This window comes from Montipora capricornis, chromosome 7, assembly GCF_036669925.1.
Source record: "Montipora capricornis isolate CH-2021 chromosome 7, ASM3666992v2, whole genome shotgun sequence".
Lineage (NCBI taxonomy): Eukaryota > Metazoa > Cnidaria > Anthozoa > Scleractinia > Acroporidae > Montipora > Montipora capricornis.
In genome coordinates, this window is record NC_090889.1 from 29,597,302 (window position 1) to 29,613,250 (window position 15,949).

General features: G+C 38.5%; 2 protein-coding genes across 5 annotated transcripts in view; one reads left to right on the forward strand and one right to left on the reverse strand.

The window, feature by feature from the left end:
- Window positions 1-4,732, forward strand: part of LOC138056816 (helicase ARIP4-like) — a 42,822-nt gene extending 38,090 nt beyond the window's left edge. The window contains exons 17-19 of one of the 2 annotated variants that reach the window (XM_068902716.1): window positions 412-493; window positions 1,736-1,820; window positions 3,129-4,142. In XM_068902716.1, the coding sequence (XP_068758817.1) occupies window positions 412-493; window positions 1,736-1,820; window positions 3,129-4,002 (1,041 nt within the window). In that variant the 3' untranslated portion in view covers window positions 4,003-4,142. Of the gene's footprint in view, window positions 1-411; window positions 494-1,735; window positions 1,821-3,128 lie in introns of both variants that reach the window. The other variant, XM_068902715.1, reaches the window with a different exon arrangement.
- A 3,517-nt stretch (window positions 4,733-8,249) lies between these two features.
- LOC138056818 (G-protein coupled receptor 161-like) lies at window positions 8,250-10,872 on the reverse strand. Of its 3 annotated transcripts, none has more exons than XM_068902719.1 (2): window positions 10,631-10,872; window positions 8,250-9,562 (listed from the first exon to the last, which is right to left on the reverse strand). In XM_068902719.1, the coding sequence occupies exon 2, from the start codon at window positions 9,508-9,510 to the stop codon at window positions 8,470-8,472; it is 1,041 nt and encodes a 346-aa protein (XP_068758820.1). In that variant the 5' UTR covers window positions 9,511-9,562; window positions 10,631-10,872; the 3' UTR covers window positions 8,250-8,469. The 3 variants fall into 3 exon arrangements, with proteins under 3 accessions (XP_068758820.1, XP_068758819.1, XP_068758821.1); XM_068902718.1 differs by having other exon boundaries at window positions 10,719-10,859; XM_068902720.1 differs by lacking the exon at window positions 10,631-10,872 and adding an exon at window positions 9,703-9,824.
- Between the last annotated feature and the right edge of the window lie 5,077 nt (window positions 10,873-15,949).

Consider the following 15,949-nt stretch of genomic DNA (forward strand, 5'->3'; position numbering starts at 1 on the left):
CCCTTTCCGAGTTCAAGTCTGCCTCCTCTTCGGAGCGAGTCTAAGTGCGAAGTTTTTGTTATGAAAATTAGTTTTCATTCATATGTAAAGTAGAACTAATTATCATAACAAAAACTTCGCACTTAGACTCGCTTTGAATAGGAGGCAGACATGAACTCGGAAATGGCCTATTAGATGCACACGGATTTCAATAAGCGTCACGAAGTGTCCACTTGCTCCTCTTCCCAACTTCAACATCACTCGTGTCTGGTAATACAGACAATAGTCCAGTTTTAAGTTCTCCAAGTGAAGTGAATATATTCACTGCAGATGGAGGTCATGAGCGGTCATGGAGAACTTGAAACTGGACTATTAACTAATGCTGGAGTGTCTAAAACTTCACTAAAACGACAAATGGGTTTTAACGCACAGGTTCCATTCAAGCACGAATCTTTGTTAGCTGACAAGGAGGAACAAAAGCTGACCAAGGCTGAGAAGAGAGAAGCGAAAAGAGGTTTGGAATTACGTTGTTCATTCGTGTAGCGTCGGCGTGCGAAACGCATCCGGCATGCCTTGATCTCATAGATCGCCGTAATATCCCCTTGGGACGTAATTGAGGAGCTTTCGTATTCCTACTTCTTTCATGGTAGAGGTTTCTGTCGTCTTTCCTGTCATCCTCTGTTTTAATTCTGTATCCTTTCATTAGGCCATTTCTGAGTTCATGTCTGCGTAATCTTCAAAGGGACTCTAAGGGCGCTTTCTATTTGACAGAAGGGAGCTTACGAAACGAGGACGACGACGGCTACGAGGACTTCATTTTAAAATACGAGTTCGCGTTATTTATATCACTGCGAAACTATTTCATGTCGTTTCGCGTTAAAAATGTGTAGTAACTGGTGAGGAATTAAACTGGTACGAGTGGGTTGGAAGCGTAGAGATAGAACTGAAAATTCATCGTCATGTGCTAACGTCCTCCACAAAACCTTGAATTTGGTCATTTCACGTCGTCATTTAGGAGATGACGGCAAAGAAATGTACCAAAATGTAAAACGCACGTGCAGAGCGTGCAGAACCATTGTTTTTGCTCACTAAACCTATTGTTTTGTAGCGTCGTCGTTGCCGTCGGCGTCGTCGTTTCGTAAGCTCCCTAGAACTGATCGGGAGACAGAGCATTTGGCAGGAGTAAGTCTTTCAAATTAACACGCTTCGAAGATCATGTATGCTCCTCCGGAAGAATACGAGGGATTATCATGCAAGTTCAGTTTTCCTTCAAAATTTTTGTATTTTCTTTGCAAACTGACAGGTCTGGCCGGCCAGTTCTGACAAAAGGAAAGCGCTTAAAGTGCGAAGTTTTTCTTATGAAAAGTAGTTTTCATTCATATGTAAAGTAGAACTAATTACCACCACAAACACTTCGCACTTAGACTCGCTTTGAAGAGGAGGCAGACATGAACTTGGAAATGGCCTATTCTAGTGCTCGTGTGTTGTTCGTGTTCTCCGACCCCCTTTCGTCTTCACTGTGATGAAGGGCAAACGCTCCAAAAGTCAGCTTTCTATTTGGTGAACTTAATTAACTCGACTCGGTTGATACAAAGAACTTCCGTGCTTACGGATTTTACTGTGGCGAAAGCCTGACCTTTTTACTCGTCAATAAGGCATCCCTGAGGGAGTTTAGGATGAAGCAACTCAAGCAAGAATCAAACAAAAAAATATCGAAATATCTTATGCCTCAAACATGTTACCTTTTTTTTATCAGGTTATGAAATGGAGAAAAGACTTGCTATGCAGCAGCATAGTACGCGTGCATACTGCCCGGGTGTTATTCAACCACTTCATACCAGGTATTACGAGTTTGTGAGTATACTGAGTAATAGCTGCTCCTCTTTCTCAGCTTTTATGTTTCTCAGACAGGAGAAGCGCTGTGAATAGTCAATGGCCCTTATTCACGATAGCCGCCATTTTGGTTGTCGTTTTCATACCAATTAGCCATGTGTTATGCTGGGGGGCAAACATTGGAAGAAAGGCAAATTGCGGAAAATCGGCTCGTCGAAATATTGAAATAACATTGCTAAAAGTACATTTCAGAATTTAGAATTAAGTACCTTTTATAATAATTTTATGTCTTTGATTGCCTTTGACATTTTGACTTTCTACCTCGTTATCTGCTCATTTTTCACAAAAAAACGTCGAAGTAACTTGTGTACATGTAATCATTCCATTTTACTACTTAGGTGATAAACATTCAATGAACGTGGAAAAAATCATCTGTGTGGCTAACATATTCGTTATAACCTCTCGAACTTGTGTTGTTTGCCCCCTCAGAAGTGTGTAGCTACTTTGCATTATAATAGCAAATCCAACATGGCGGTCATCGTGAATAAGGTCTATTGAGAGGGCCGCGTTGAATTATCATCATCATCATCATCATCATCATTGGTTATACTCTCTCCGTCGCGTTAGCTGCTGCTTCCGGTCTGGTTGACCACGTGGGCTTGAGAGTTGGTTCTGGCGCGTTTTTTTTGCGTAAATGCGGGAATCGCTGCCGCAGAACCTGTTGAAATGTTGACCGATTAAGCATTTTCTTGGTTAGGTCTTTCCGCGAGAGATTTTGCTGGAGAATGAAATTCACTTTTGTCCACACCGAGTACTCACGGGCGCGATTCGGTTTTATAAATAACGCCGTTTTGGTCGGGTGGGCGTTATCGCGTCTGACAATGTCCGCGATGTAATTCAGTTTAGTGTACATGAATCACATCCTTCAACGGCGGCGTACCAAAAAAATTGTCGAGCTGCCCACAATCTTTAATAGTTTGTTTTTGTTGCTTGATTCAGAGGTCTAAGGATAGAATGAATAAAGTACAAACTAATTATTGCTTTGTCGGGCAACACTCGAACCTCATGGACCACGTGTTTCCACTTGGGCCAGTAAATAAACTGAATGAAGAACGCGGACCTTAACTTTGAATGAATACTGTCCAGGATCTCGATTACGAAGAGTTATTTATTGATTTATTTATTCAGGTAAAAAGAAAAGGACGGTAAAAGAGGGTACCCTTTCTAGTTAGTTCATGAATGTTTTGTGATTAGCTATTGGTGTTTCAAGGATCAACCTCTAAAGTGATAATCACACCATTCCACCGTTATTCTAGAACCACCCAACCCTACGTACCAAAACCAGTTCATCTTGTTGGACAAGACCGGAATATTCAGCAGCCCAGCACGTCCACTGCGAATGGTTCTCTTCGACAAAGCTCCCAGTCCCTTCCCAGTCATTCTTTAAATTTACCCATTCCTCTCGCTTCGGTAATCCGAGCTGGTTTCCCTGTAACACACTGGGGACAAACTATGCCAGTAGCTCTACTCAACTCAACTTGTGTCCCTGCGAGTGCCGTCCCTACTGCTGATTCTTGCAAATCGAAAAATGAGGTGGTTACGATCGACTTGGACGAGCTTCCTTCTCCTACAAAGACTTTACACCAAACGGCACAAGGAAGGGAAAACCAGGAGAATTTTACAGATTTGGTAACTATGGCTCGGCAAGCCTTCCCGAGTGTTTCTCCTGCATTGGTCGGATTGTTGTCGAATCAAGATGAGGCCAGTAAAGCCTCGCAAACAAATGCCTCTAATTTCCAAGCTTCTTCAGGTCCGCTCACGGCTGAAACCCAAAGCAAACACAAAAATGAAAAGATATCCGATGATGCGATTAACAGCAGAACAAATAGTGAAAGCACTTCTGAAAATACGCAAACGAGTAGAGGACTGCTTGATAAATGCTCGTCCCCCAACAAAATACCTGTGGATTCAACCTCACCTGCACATCCTGTTTTGCAAAATGTAGAGCCAGTGGCGGAGAAACCGAACACATCTCTCTCTCGCGCTGCCTTGATAGTACAAGATGGGATAATCTCGGAGAACCAACCTAATCAAGAGAAAGCTAACGAATTGTCCTCACTCACTCCTCCCACGGTACAAGATGGAAAAAACTTTGATGAAAGTGTAGTTAAACCTGATGATCGCAAGTAATCATCTTTCAGTCACCGTGATTGGGGGCCCCTGGTAAGACAAAGCCATGACAGTCCCACGGCTGGCCTCGTGGAGCTGTGCTAAATCGACGAAAATAACAGGAACGAAACGTAAAAGGAGAACCTCTGGGAGTAAATTGTTGGTATCTTGTTCCATAAAACGGTGGAGAGTTGTCAAGTTGCTGAGGACAGTAAAGTACTACTGAAAGATCTCTTGAGTGGGAGTGGAGGATACGTCGTTTGAAGCTTCATGTGATAAAATGATTGCAGCAAATTTATTCTGACGGGAGATGGTGTTCTCCTTTTTCGCCATGTGCTGAACAGAAATTCATCCAGCAACGCGGGAAAAAACGGTGTGCGTTAGGGGCGCGACGCTTGTTTTTCGCACTTTTCTCGCGCGTATAAATTTTTATCCCATTCCTTAGTCGCCCGTCTCCAGCCGTAGATGGCTTCTTTGTCTTACGTGTAATGAACGAGCAGTCACAATGAATCGGCGGAGTGACTACAAGAATCTTTGACCGGAGGAGAGAGTCCTTTATTCTCTGAACTTCTTATTTACAGATCAGTATCAATACTAGGTGGACAGAACAAAAGGACACGAAGTCCCCTACAAGGTTAAGCCACCCAACCCATCCCCAGTGAAAATATGTCCCTAACCAACCCCATAAGCCATAAAAAAAAAAAAAAAAAAGCAATTGTTACAATTAGAGTAGAGGGAAAACGTCAATTAACACGAGCACAAAGTTAGGGGTCCTATACTACGACATTTTGGGCATGCAATCTTATATGTTGTTCTGATCAAAGACTAACCTTAACCTCTCTTCCGTGGTCCTGTGAATTTCTCAGCATTCCTCAGGGACTTGTAATTAGGGGACGGTTTTTTTTAAAAAAGAAATCCTTAGTTTATTTATGCTAAGTTTGCGTACAATTAGATGTCCACGAATAAGAATGTCATTCGACTCCTTGCGGTGACCGAAAAAGTATACGTAGATTTCTCAAGACTTTGTGCATAGAATACTCGGAGGTGCGATTAGTTGCCAATCTTATTGAGCCTCACTGCGATCTTAAACGCTTCTCCTATCCCCCTCCCAACTCAAACACCCAAATCCATGTCAGTTGCTTGTTATGGTAGGCCATAGTTTATATGGACGTATTGGTTATGAAACCCCGAAATCTTCAAAAGCGAGAACAGTACTGTCGCACTTCATGTTAGAGCAACTTTCATATGACCTTGAGAAATAAACGTAAAAACAGAACGTAAACAAAGATGCAAAACATTTTATTGGCTTATCGAATAAAAACAAACGAGCGCAATTTTTCATTGGCTTAGCGAACGCGGATGCAAACAGCGTCATCTTTCCATGGAACTTTCTGGAAATTTTCGCGTTGACGTCGTTTGAAATGCAGTAATGTGATTGGGCAATCGGACTGTTTACTGACCATATTAGGAGTTTCCTAGGCGGGAATAAGGAGAAGCTTTGTTTTAAGCTACGGTAATAGGAGCAACAAAAACGTCCAATCTGTCTCGCAGCATTGCTGGTGTGTTGCAAGTTGCGTGAATTCAGGCCTCTGATTGGCCAGCTACGAGGTCACGTAAGCTTAATCAGATTAATCTATGAAATCAATCAATAGCGCCAGAAAAGTGATTTTGTTGCGAAACAAGTTGCCTTGGAGTGGTAAAACGAGCAGCATTTTGAGATTTTGTTGCAGAAAGTAGCACGGACCTCTACTTTCTGCAACACGCTGCAGCAACTTGCAACACAATTTTTTTTTTAAAGCAAGACAGGTTGTGCGTGGGATGTAAAAAGCGGAACATCGCTTTTCAACTAGTTTGACGTTTTTGTTGCTCGTATTACCATAGCTTTAGTCTTGCCAAACACTGGTCCGTGAAACAAATTGCATCCACTTTTTGCAAGGTCATAAGAAAGTCGCTCTAAGTTGACCGTGACCATGCGCAGTCTTGTGTCCTCCATCCGCAACTGAAATCGAAACTTTGGATTGGCAGTCTTTTCGAAAAAAAGGTGTGGTTTGTGCATGGTTAGGGCCAAAACAGCCAGCAAAAACATATGATAAAGAAACATGTGGAGTTTCCTAACCATCTCTGTATATTAACTATGGGTAGGCGAAGCACCTGGCTCCGATAGAGGTGGGCGTTTCTCGTATCTCTCACAGATCTATTGGTAGTGTCTATTTTAAATTTAAAAAAGCTGTTCGGTTTCCTCACAAAATAATATTTCAAGTAGCTGTAGCCGTAAAAAAGGCAATAGCGCCATCGTGCGCTCAAGCGTCTATGAAGAGATATTCGACAAATTTCGAAAATCGTCTATTTAAGTTTACATTCACAGCAGTAAATTTAAAGTGAATGTGAAGACGTTCGAAGCTCTTGATTGTGGAATAAAAATATTGCGAAAATAATTGTGTTGACAGCTATCTCCTCTTTTAGCCTACGTTCATGTTCCTTTTTTCCTTTGTTTTTGCGAGGGTAAAATAGGTCGGTATCGCTTTTTAGATTGTAGCGTGATATGTATTTAGTCTATTCATGGTCTTTTTAGTGGCATATGACATCTCTTTCCTTTTTACCTTTGCAATAACTTTTCTTCCAATCTTCTGCAGATAAAAAGATATTAACAGAATAACGACCGGGCGTACACGAAATTGACAAAACTGTATGTAATGTAAAAATAATTTTCAGCATTTATTTCAATGTTTGTGTTTTTCGTCGGAGACGAGTTGAAATTTTGGATTTCTTTAATGGAGTCTTAAAGGAATCGTATAGATTTTGACAAGGAACGAAGGGTTTAAAATTTTGTTGAGAAGATATTTCACAATTTGAAGTATACAAACATCAGATCAATGGGACATAATTTTAGAACGTCAATTTACGTTTTTTGAAACGTTCTTTCACCTCCATCAAACATTTAGCGGTTGGTAAATTGGACCTTCCTTAGCGTATTCGTGCAATCTGCCATTTTAGGAATTGCGCATGCGTACTTGTTCTGTCCAAAAGGACATCCCGCATTGCGCAATTTGATATGCTAACTTTTGAGTTTCTGAATCAGTAGAATTTACTATTGTGACTCTCAATGTGGAAGTTACTGAATATGAATTTTCTGTGGTGCTGTTTATTACGCTGTAAAAAGTGGTTCCATCTTTTGAGTCTTGTTGTACCGGTAATCCTGAAGGTGTTATCATTCGATTGAAAGCTCCTGAGCGTTGCTATTCTGTGGTGCTGTTTATTATGCTGTAAAAACGCGATTCCAACTTTGATGAAAAGTCGATGAACAATTTTCAATGAAACCTAATTTGCGACCATTCAAATGATAGCTACTAAGCAACTTTCCTTCGGTGCTGTTTGTCATCCTGTTTCTTATTGTGTTCGTGGTGATTAAGTCCTGACATTTCAAATGGGGCCTATTGAGCAGTTCTTTTCCTGTGTTTGTATTATTTACTTTGTGTCAGTTTGAAAAGTAAAGTTTGTTCCTGTTTCATTCTGAAATGAGTTTTCCTATCAGCGACAATCTGTTGGTCTGAAACCAAAGTAAGCATAAAGAGCAAAACCCTAAATTTTGGTTATGTCTATATGTTGTTTGCAACTAATTGGCTTACCTCTCCTAATGAGCGAGATTCAATTTTAGAACTTATTTTTCACTTAGCAATAAATAAAATATATCATTGCATATTCTTTCCAAAGACTGACATCATCAGTAGGATAAAATACAATACAATCCTTTCATTATCTTTGGAAAACATCATTTTTTCAGCTGTTATATTCTTTTAAAAAGCTCGTACTCCTAAGTCTAGACATTTCGAACATTCGTTGACAACAATGTTGATGCTGATACTAAGTCTCTCGTCTTGCAATGGACACTTTTTTTAAACAAAAATAAAAGAATTGAATTCTAGTTCTCAACGAAAATTTAATAGTTTGCCACCTCCCATAACATCAAAAAAATATGTTAATTTTCTTAAATTGTATGTCCTAACATTGTTTTCCCTGAGGCAATATCCAATTCACAAGTTTACTAACACATTTTTTCCGTTGTAATACTCTTGGGCACAAGTTCATAAAATTTTGCGCTTGTTAAAAAATTGTCAATATGTTTTCCCGCTTTAGAACCCGAAGATAAGATTTTAATTTTTTGCTTATGTGATATCTTAAAACTCACTTTTGAACTCTGTCCGGATCTTTAAAATTTATAGCCAAGATATGAGATTACTCACATTAAAAGAGAATAAATCGTATTGTTCATGACAGCTTTATTTCAAAGAAATACTATCTTTAAGTTCATCTATTTTTTTTTCTGAAATCACCTTACGAAGTTGATGCCAGCAGAGGTAAAATTCTTGTCTTGTGTTTCGTTTTCGGGGAATTTGTTAGCGAACTAACGAAAATGTTGTCAATATGTGGAAAGGAGAAAATAAAACGTGTTTGTGGCGTACCGATGTTGGCTATCTTTCGCTTTGGGATTTACTCGGTAACTTGTGTCACGATCTCTATCGAGGATTGTCTGTTTTCGTGGTGGTCTGCAATAGATCTTATGTAGTCTACAATATCCTTCGGTTCTTCTTCCTCTTCGCTTGTCTTTCTGCACAATTTGCTGAACGGTCGAAAGACTTCTTGTCGAAGCTTTCGATTCAGTAAGAAATAAACCATAGGGTCAAGTAGTGGCCCCATGTACAGCAATAAAGTGACGCTTGTCTGTGTTAACACTGAGGAATAACCTTCTTCAGTGAAACTGGTCACAATGTTGAATATCGTGTGAGGTCCTCTGGTGATGACAAAGGAGCCTATTATTAGCGTTAAAGTGCAATTGGCCTTCATGCAGTTGTGTTTGTTTTTTGTCAGTGCCACCGAAGTAAAATCTCCATTTTGTAAAGTTTGAATCTGAATGTTGCCAGGTCGAACTTGACGAGCGCTTTGTCTTGCTGTTTGAAAGCTCTTAAAGTGCATAAAACACAACGTGAAACTGGGGATTATGAAACCTTCCATAACTATTAAGGAGTAGTAAATGTAGTAGGGTCCTTTTGAATCCCAGCGAAATCCACAGCCTTTCCTCCCCGGTACGTAGATGTATTTTAAACCTTTGATACCGAAGAGAGGAAATGAGGCCCAGAATGCTGAATGAAACCAGTTCAGTAGAGACGCCAGAATGACATGTTTCTCTGTTATGTACCCAGCATGGCTCATTGGATTCGCCAGCGAGAAAAACCTGTCCACTGATATGATAGAAATAAACGTGGCAGACGACATGGAGAGAAAATTTGTCATGTAGCCTTGAAATTGGCAAAATCCATTGCCAAAACTCCAAGATGGTCTGAGAAATGTCACGATCGAGAAAGGCACAACTGTGACTGTCATTAAAAGCTGAGTCGATGTCAAGCCGACCAGAAATAAATTGCTGACAGTTCGCATGTATGGTCTTCTTAAAATGATACAAATAACAGCCAGATTAATCAATGCCGCAAGAGCGTCCAAGGTTGAGAAGATTACCACAGCAACAGCGGTCATGGTATGAGGAAAAAAGTAGCTTGGTGCGACTCCTAGTTGAACACAATCCTTGCTGAAATCAAGTTTGTCATAAATTTTTTTAATGTACTAATTGTGACATTCGTAACGAGGCAGCATGAACCATTGTTCAAGTCACTGTGAACGTAATAAATACTGAATTTTTGGATATGACGAATGACATTATCTGCGCACCTTGTGCCAAATATAAACTGAAATTGTCGATATTATATTTCGATCTCCCTCCACGCGATTTTTTCCGCTTGTATTCTCTGTTTAACATATTCATGTCGGTGAGACTCTCATTTTGTTTTGCGCATTTCCCTGAAAGCTGGCAATTTCTTGCGCTTGCGCAGAAATACGCCGCGATTAATATAAGGTTTTAACTCGCAGATTTTAGTTCATCCTCAGAACTTAGGTCCAATTAATTTGCTTAAGCTCTTCATGCAGTATCGGGTTGTTTAGAAAGTGAACAAGAAGGCGAATTAAGAAAGACATATGTTTGTCCTTTAGCTCCAAAGAAACAATCCCGGTTTTTTGACTGTGATGGGAGAACAAAAACTATTTTAGGAAATTATTCATAAAACTACATTCTATTTCCGGGGAGGCAGAAAAATAAATTAAACTACCGATTATGCCCTTTGGTTGGTTCTTAGATCATTCTCCGAGGAGAAAATGAGGTGAGATTTGTAACGTCATTAGGTTTTTTTTCTCAGATTTTTGTCATCTTGTGCGTCATCAAAGGTACGACATATGGGAAAATTCCCGGCAATATATACGGCCAAGATTTTGGAAAAATAAAGTAGTACATATGTTACAGTCAAACTCAAAATAGGCAACTGTTTTATTAAATTAATTTTGCAAATCGTTCATCTCACAGCAACTGAAAATTTCCAATTTCCGCGCAGGTCTTTTTGTCAACAATAAAAACGAAAACACTGTAGATTGACGCAACTCGCTTGCAACGTACGTCTTGAACGTGTGCGTTTTTCGTTTTCTCTAACCCAGGTGATTTTACTGTTTTTGCCCAACTAACTGTATACATCGCCTACATTTATCCCAGTTTGTCTTGTAGTATGAATAACTTATACTGTCGTCAATGAAATTGCGGGATTTTACTTACAAAAGCTCAAATTTTGCTGTCCATCCTTCTTAATCCAAGACGAGTAAAAAATAAAGGAAAAATTTCGGATAGTTGCATAGACACAAACCTTGGTTAAAACTGAACTCAACGAAGCTGGCCCTCCTCTATGCTATTCTCCTTCTGCTTTCTCGGCAAATGCTTAACTCAAAATGATGCAAGTACCAATTTGAGTTTAAATGTATTGTATCGAGAGTCATGTGCGCTTTGTGTCTTGCAACAAAAGCCTCTACTTCACGAGCTTCTACCATCTGCCTAAGTTCGAATATTTGACAAGAATGACAATATTGTCAAATTAACAACTTTGAATTGCGTTTTTTTTTCTTCTTGACTTAGAGACCTGCATTTAAGGCGGTTCGCTTCTTGTCACTTCAGTTTTTACATTACTTTTGACCACAAGGAAAATCGCGCAATATCGTTGAACTTTCTTTTGTAAAAGAGGGTATTTTTTCCAAGAATAGTCGTCAAAATTACTAAAAGTCTGTCATCATCTACAAAGCGCTGTTTCGTGCTGGCAAATTTTGCTTCCACACTTGATATTTAAATAAGAGCATCTTTATGCAACGATTCACATGAAAACGGATGTGCAATTATGTCTGTGGGGTTTACTATGCTGTGCAAGAAAACTCAAACTTCGGTGTCTCTGAAAATAATTTATAAGGGTGACCACTACTCTTCATTAAATGAAATCTACTGAGCAATACTTTTCTTTAGTGCTATTTACGATGAGTTTGTATGTATTTGAACTGCGGAAAGAAACACTTTTTAAGGTCACGGTTATGGAAGTTGGTAAAACAGCGCTTGAAAAATTCAGTGAGGCTTGAACGGGACTTGAATCCAAAGGTCATCGGGTCAAATCCCGTTGAAGCCCGAGTTTGGCCACAGGCTCACCATTCGTTGCTTCGTAAGTAACCTTTCATACTGTGATGGATCTGGAAAAATCCTTACCCTTTGATTCCCAAGAGTGATTGATATAAATTTTCTCCTCTCAGGCTCGATACCTTGTTAAGGAGACTGGTGATGAGAACAAAGAAGTTTATCACCAGTGTTTTTTGTCAAGATATATCATCAAATTCTCATAAGTGTCTTAAAAAGTCAGCCAGTGAGGAGAACTAACAATCAGATCTTTGGAATGAAAGGGTTAATTAACATGCGATTTGTTATGCAGTACATAGTCTAGCTTTTTAGTTTGTTGGTAAAATCTTTGAAGTGTCACCATTGACATGAAAAATTCTAAAGAGTTCTTTCCAGTGTTGCCAATTTTGTCCCATTTTTGCAAACTGCTACTCTTCGTTGAGTCCCTGTATCGAGATGTCATTCAATGGTTCCCATTTGTTACTCAATGTTTTTGCAAAGAGAAGCGTCATTAATGTCAAAGATAGGTACCTGAAAGAGACACTCAATTCGTCGCCGAAATGCTGAATTGCGTAACTTTTACACTTGTTCAAATATTTTTGACTAGAAGTACATTAATTAAGCGGAAAACCTAGTGTAGTAAAATACTACACGTATTCTAGTTTAAAATTTATCGCGAAAAATTTAACATTCTAATTTTGAAAGTAGTAACGTAAATATTTCAGAGTACATTTAAAAGTAAAAAAATTATGGCAATCTAGATTTTTTAACGACATCAATCAGTCAAATTTCTTTGGGACAAACTCGTGAAGAAGGGAACACACCATGAATTCCCGTGCTCCCATGATTCTTCTGGGATCGCCGGTGCAGCATACTTATCTGCACAATGATTGCCTGGCAACTTTGAGATTGAGCTATCGATCACGTTTGATATTATCTTCACAACGAGCACCTGTTTTGTCTTTTGTCGTTAAACCTCTGATCACGTTTTTAATTTGGTTTCGTTTTTATAATTAATTTTTTAAAAAAATTCGGCTGTAGTTGAGAATTATGTAATTAATTGTCTTTTGTTTGGGGGCACGTCCACGAAAAAAAAATATTGTATCATGTTTTATGAATTCATCTCCAATTGTTTTTACCAAAACCATGATCTTAGGCGTAGCTGAGGTTTGGGCAACTGCTTGCCATAGTCGCTCGATCTGACGAGTAAACAATTGCAAACATACCTTAGCATCGATTACCAACTAAAGGAAACAGCAAATTTAAAGAGGAATAGCACAGTCCTCTCCACCCATCCAACTCTTTTTTTTTTGCCAATGCCTAACGAAACGTGGCAAGCAAATACATTATGTTTCGGACTCGAACCTATATTCTACACTTACTAAAGAATAGGCCATTTCCGAGTTCAAACCAGCCTCATCTTCAAAGCGAGTCTAAGTGCGAATTTTTTGTTAATTGAAAATTAGTTTTCATTCATATGTAAAGTAGAACTAATTACCATTACAAAAACTTCGCACTTAGACTTGCTTTGAAAAGGAGGCAGACATGAACTCGGAAATGGCCTATTCCAAGTGTCTTCGCGGTGTACTAAAAGAGAAATTGAGGAAATCACAAAAGTAGCAGCATTTTAAAATGCATCTGCCACTTGGGTGCTTTAATTTTTGGAGATATAAGTCCTGTTTATCCCCCGACGCCACAATTTGTTTACAACGTTTTTAAATCGATTTACTTTTTTACTGACAGAGCGCTCTATGACAAGTTCTGTGTGTGACAGTCCTATATCGCTTTGGAAAAAAATGGTGTTCAATTTGCAGAACCATTTCCAAGAATGGGAAATGTATAGATTAATCTCGCTACACGCAGGGTGTTTTCTTTTAATCTCATGATTATATTCGACACTGCCATTACCTAATCATGCAATGCTACACTTAATACTTTCGTTTAAGGGAACCTCCACTAAAACAAGAATTTAACTTTAAAATATTGAACATGATGTTTACCAATCCAAATTGGTCAATCTTTTTCCAATGGAAGCTTTTGTATCCGGAATAGACAAAATTTCAAAAACGCTTGTTTTGGTTTTCAAATTTCCCGGGCGCTGCCATTTTGAATAATTGTGACGTGTAAAGGTTGCTTTATTGTATTCACACAAAGAGCTTTTGTTTTGAAACAATAGGGCAACATTACACGTGACAATTATTCAAAATGGCAACGCCCAGGAAATTTGAAAACCAAATCAAGCGTTTTTGAAATTTGTTTCTTTCCAATAGAAACGCTTCCATTAGAAAAAGTTCGAACAATTTTGATGGCAAGCATTATGTTCAGTATTTTAAAGTTAAATTCTTGTTCTAGTGGAGGTCCTCTTTAAGAAAGTTCTGGAAATAACACAATAACATGCAAAGCGAAAGAACATCAGAGATATTGCGACTTCTGTTTTTTTTAGGAATATATATTAAAATTGTGGTTGTCCATGGAAGGAAATTAATGGTAAGGAAAGCCAAGCGGGCCCTAGCCCATAATGCAACCCAAAACACTTAATGACTTGTCCCTAGGGAAACAGTTAATTAGGTTTCCCGAGAATCTCTATGTTTCCCCGAGGCGCACAAGAGAGAAACAAAATGAACTCTTTCCCGAGGGACCAGTCATTAGTTACATAGCACAAAAAAAAAAACGTCTTCAGAGACTTTTGGCAGGAAACAGTTTTATTGTCAGATGTCATGTTACCTCGAACGGCTTAGGGTTAATCACTGTTGATCAGTGATCTATCCCCAATTGCTTGCAACAAGTGTATTTTTTTAACAATTCTCGGTACACTGTTGTTCAGTGGTGAAGTGAAAAAGGGCCATTTCTAAAATGTGAATTTAGCTTCGGGTTCAAATTTAGTACAAAGGATGAGTATTTTCTTATTTGCTCTGTTCTGACAAGTCCTGGGAATTAAACCAATGTTCAGGTCATGTTATATTATGATACTTTCACTGCCAGGTGATATTTAACAATTACTATATAAACACCAATGAAATACCAGGTGTGCTTTCGCGAGGAAAAACGATATCCTTATGTATGAAAATAACATGCTATCTTCACACGTGAAAAGATCACCGTTGTTCTACGTTAGGACTACAAACAATATTAAAGTGAAATGGTTTGGTATTTGATTGGCATTCCCTGCGCTATCTCGAGAAATATTTTTCAACAATCTCAAGAGGAATTTTTTTATCTCCGCGCGGCCATGTAATATCGTCTATTATTATTATGAACTCAAAAGAATATCGCGTTTCTGATTGGTCAATGACGAATGCATCAAGACGTCAGAGTGCAATACGGAAGTTGCTATGGAAAAAGAGCAGTTGAGTAAATAATAAATTAAAAATCGTATCAACTTGCTCGTTCATTTCGTGATTTATTTTCTGTATCCTGGTGCAAATTCTTTTGTCCAAGTTACATTTTTGAGCTTACCTTTAAATTCAGCATATACCAAAATTTCAGGCCACTGTTGTCAAAACAAAAGTCCAACAAGCAAAAGAAAGCAAATTTTTAATGAAGCACCGATGAAACAATACTCTATACAAAATAAAAATTGTCATTCATCCTTATTGTCACACTAAATATACAAGCTAAACACAAAAACTAAAGGATTCTATTGTTACGTTCCTCTCTTTTGTACAAATTATGCTGAAAGACTTTACTTCATATCATTTTCCTAGTGTACCAATGTTTTAATCAAAATTTTCTTTTTTCAACATTCTGCCTCGGTGAACAGGCCTTGTTTACCATTTTAATGTGCCCAAATAATACATGTATATTTTCTTTCAAAGTTTCAGATCTTTTAATGCGAGGTCATTAATTTAAGTAGCACTACACCTCTATATAATAAGAACTTACTTAAATATTAAGTAACTTCGCAGTGGCTTCTCACATGTACAAAAGCAAGATAACCACAAGGTAACTTCACTTGATTCATAACCATATTCTCCAAAACCATTTCCATTTAAATTAAATCAAGACTAGAAATGAGAATCTTTCAACCACACGATCAGTTATCATTGATTATCAAAAGGTGTCTAGCCTTGCTGTCTGTGTCAGGACAATGGAAAGTAACTGGGAATAACTAAAATTAATACAAGTGTCAAAAATCAGACTGTCCTGAAATCCAGAGTCCTCTAGTTTCTCATTAGACAGAGAAACTAATTGCACACATACTGACATATTAAGTACAGCCTTCATTGGTTGTCAAGAAATACCACCAGTACTAATTCTAACAGAAGCACAAAAAAGTTGACCTTGAAACGTGTGTAACTTGCAACTCTTTTCCTTGCAACAAATTTGGGGAATTTAGGACAAATAAACCACTTTCGATATATTCAAATTCAGTCCTAAACAAAAGACATAATCTCGAGGCTTTGGGGAATAAACTCATACAAATCCTTACATTTATTCCCAGGAGCC

Coding starts and splice junctions, on each gene's coding strand:
- LOC138056818 (XM_068902719.1), bottom strand. CDS start 9,510: ATGACCGCTGTTGCTGTGGTAATCTTCTCAACCTTGGACGCTCTTGCG.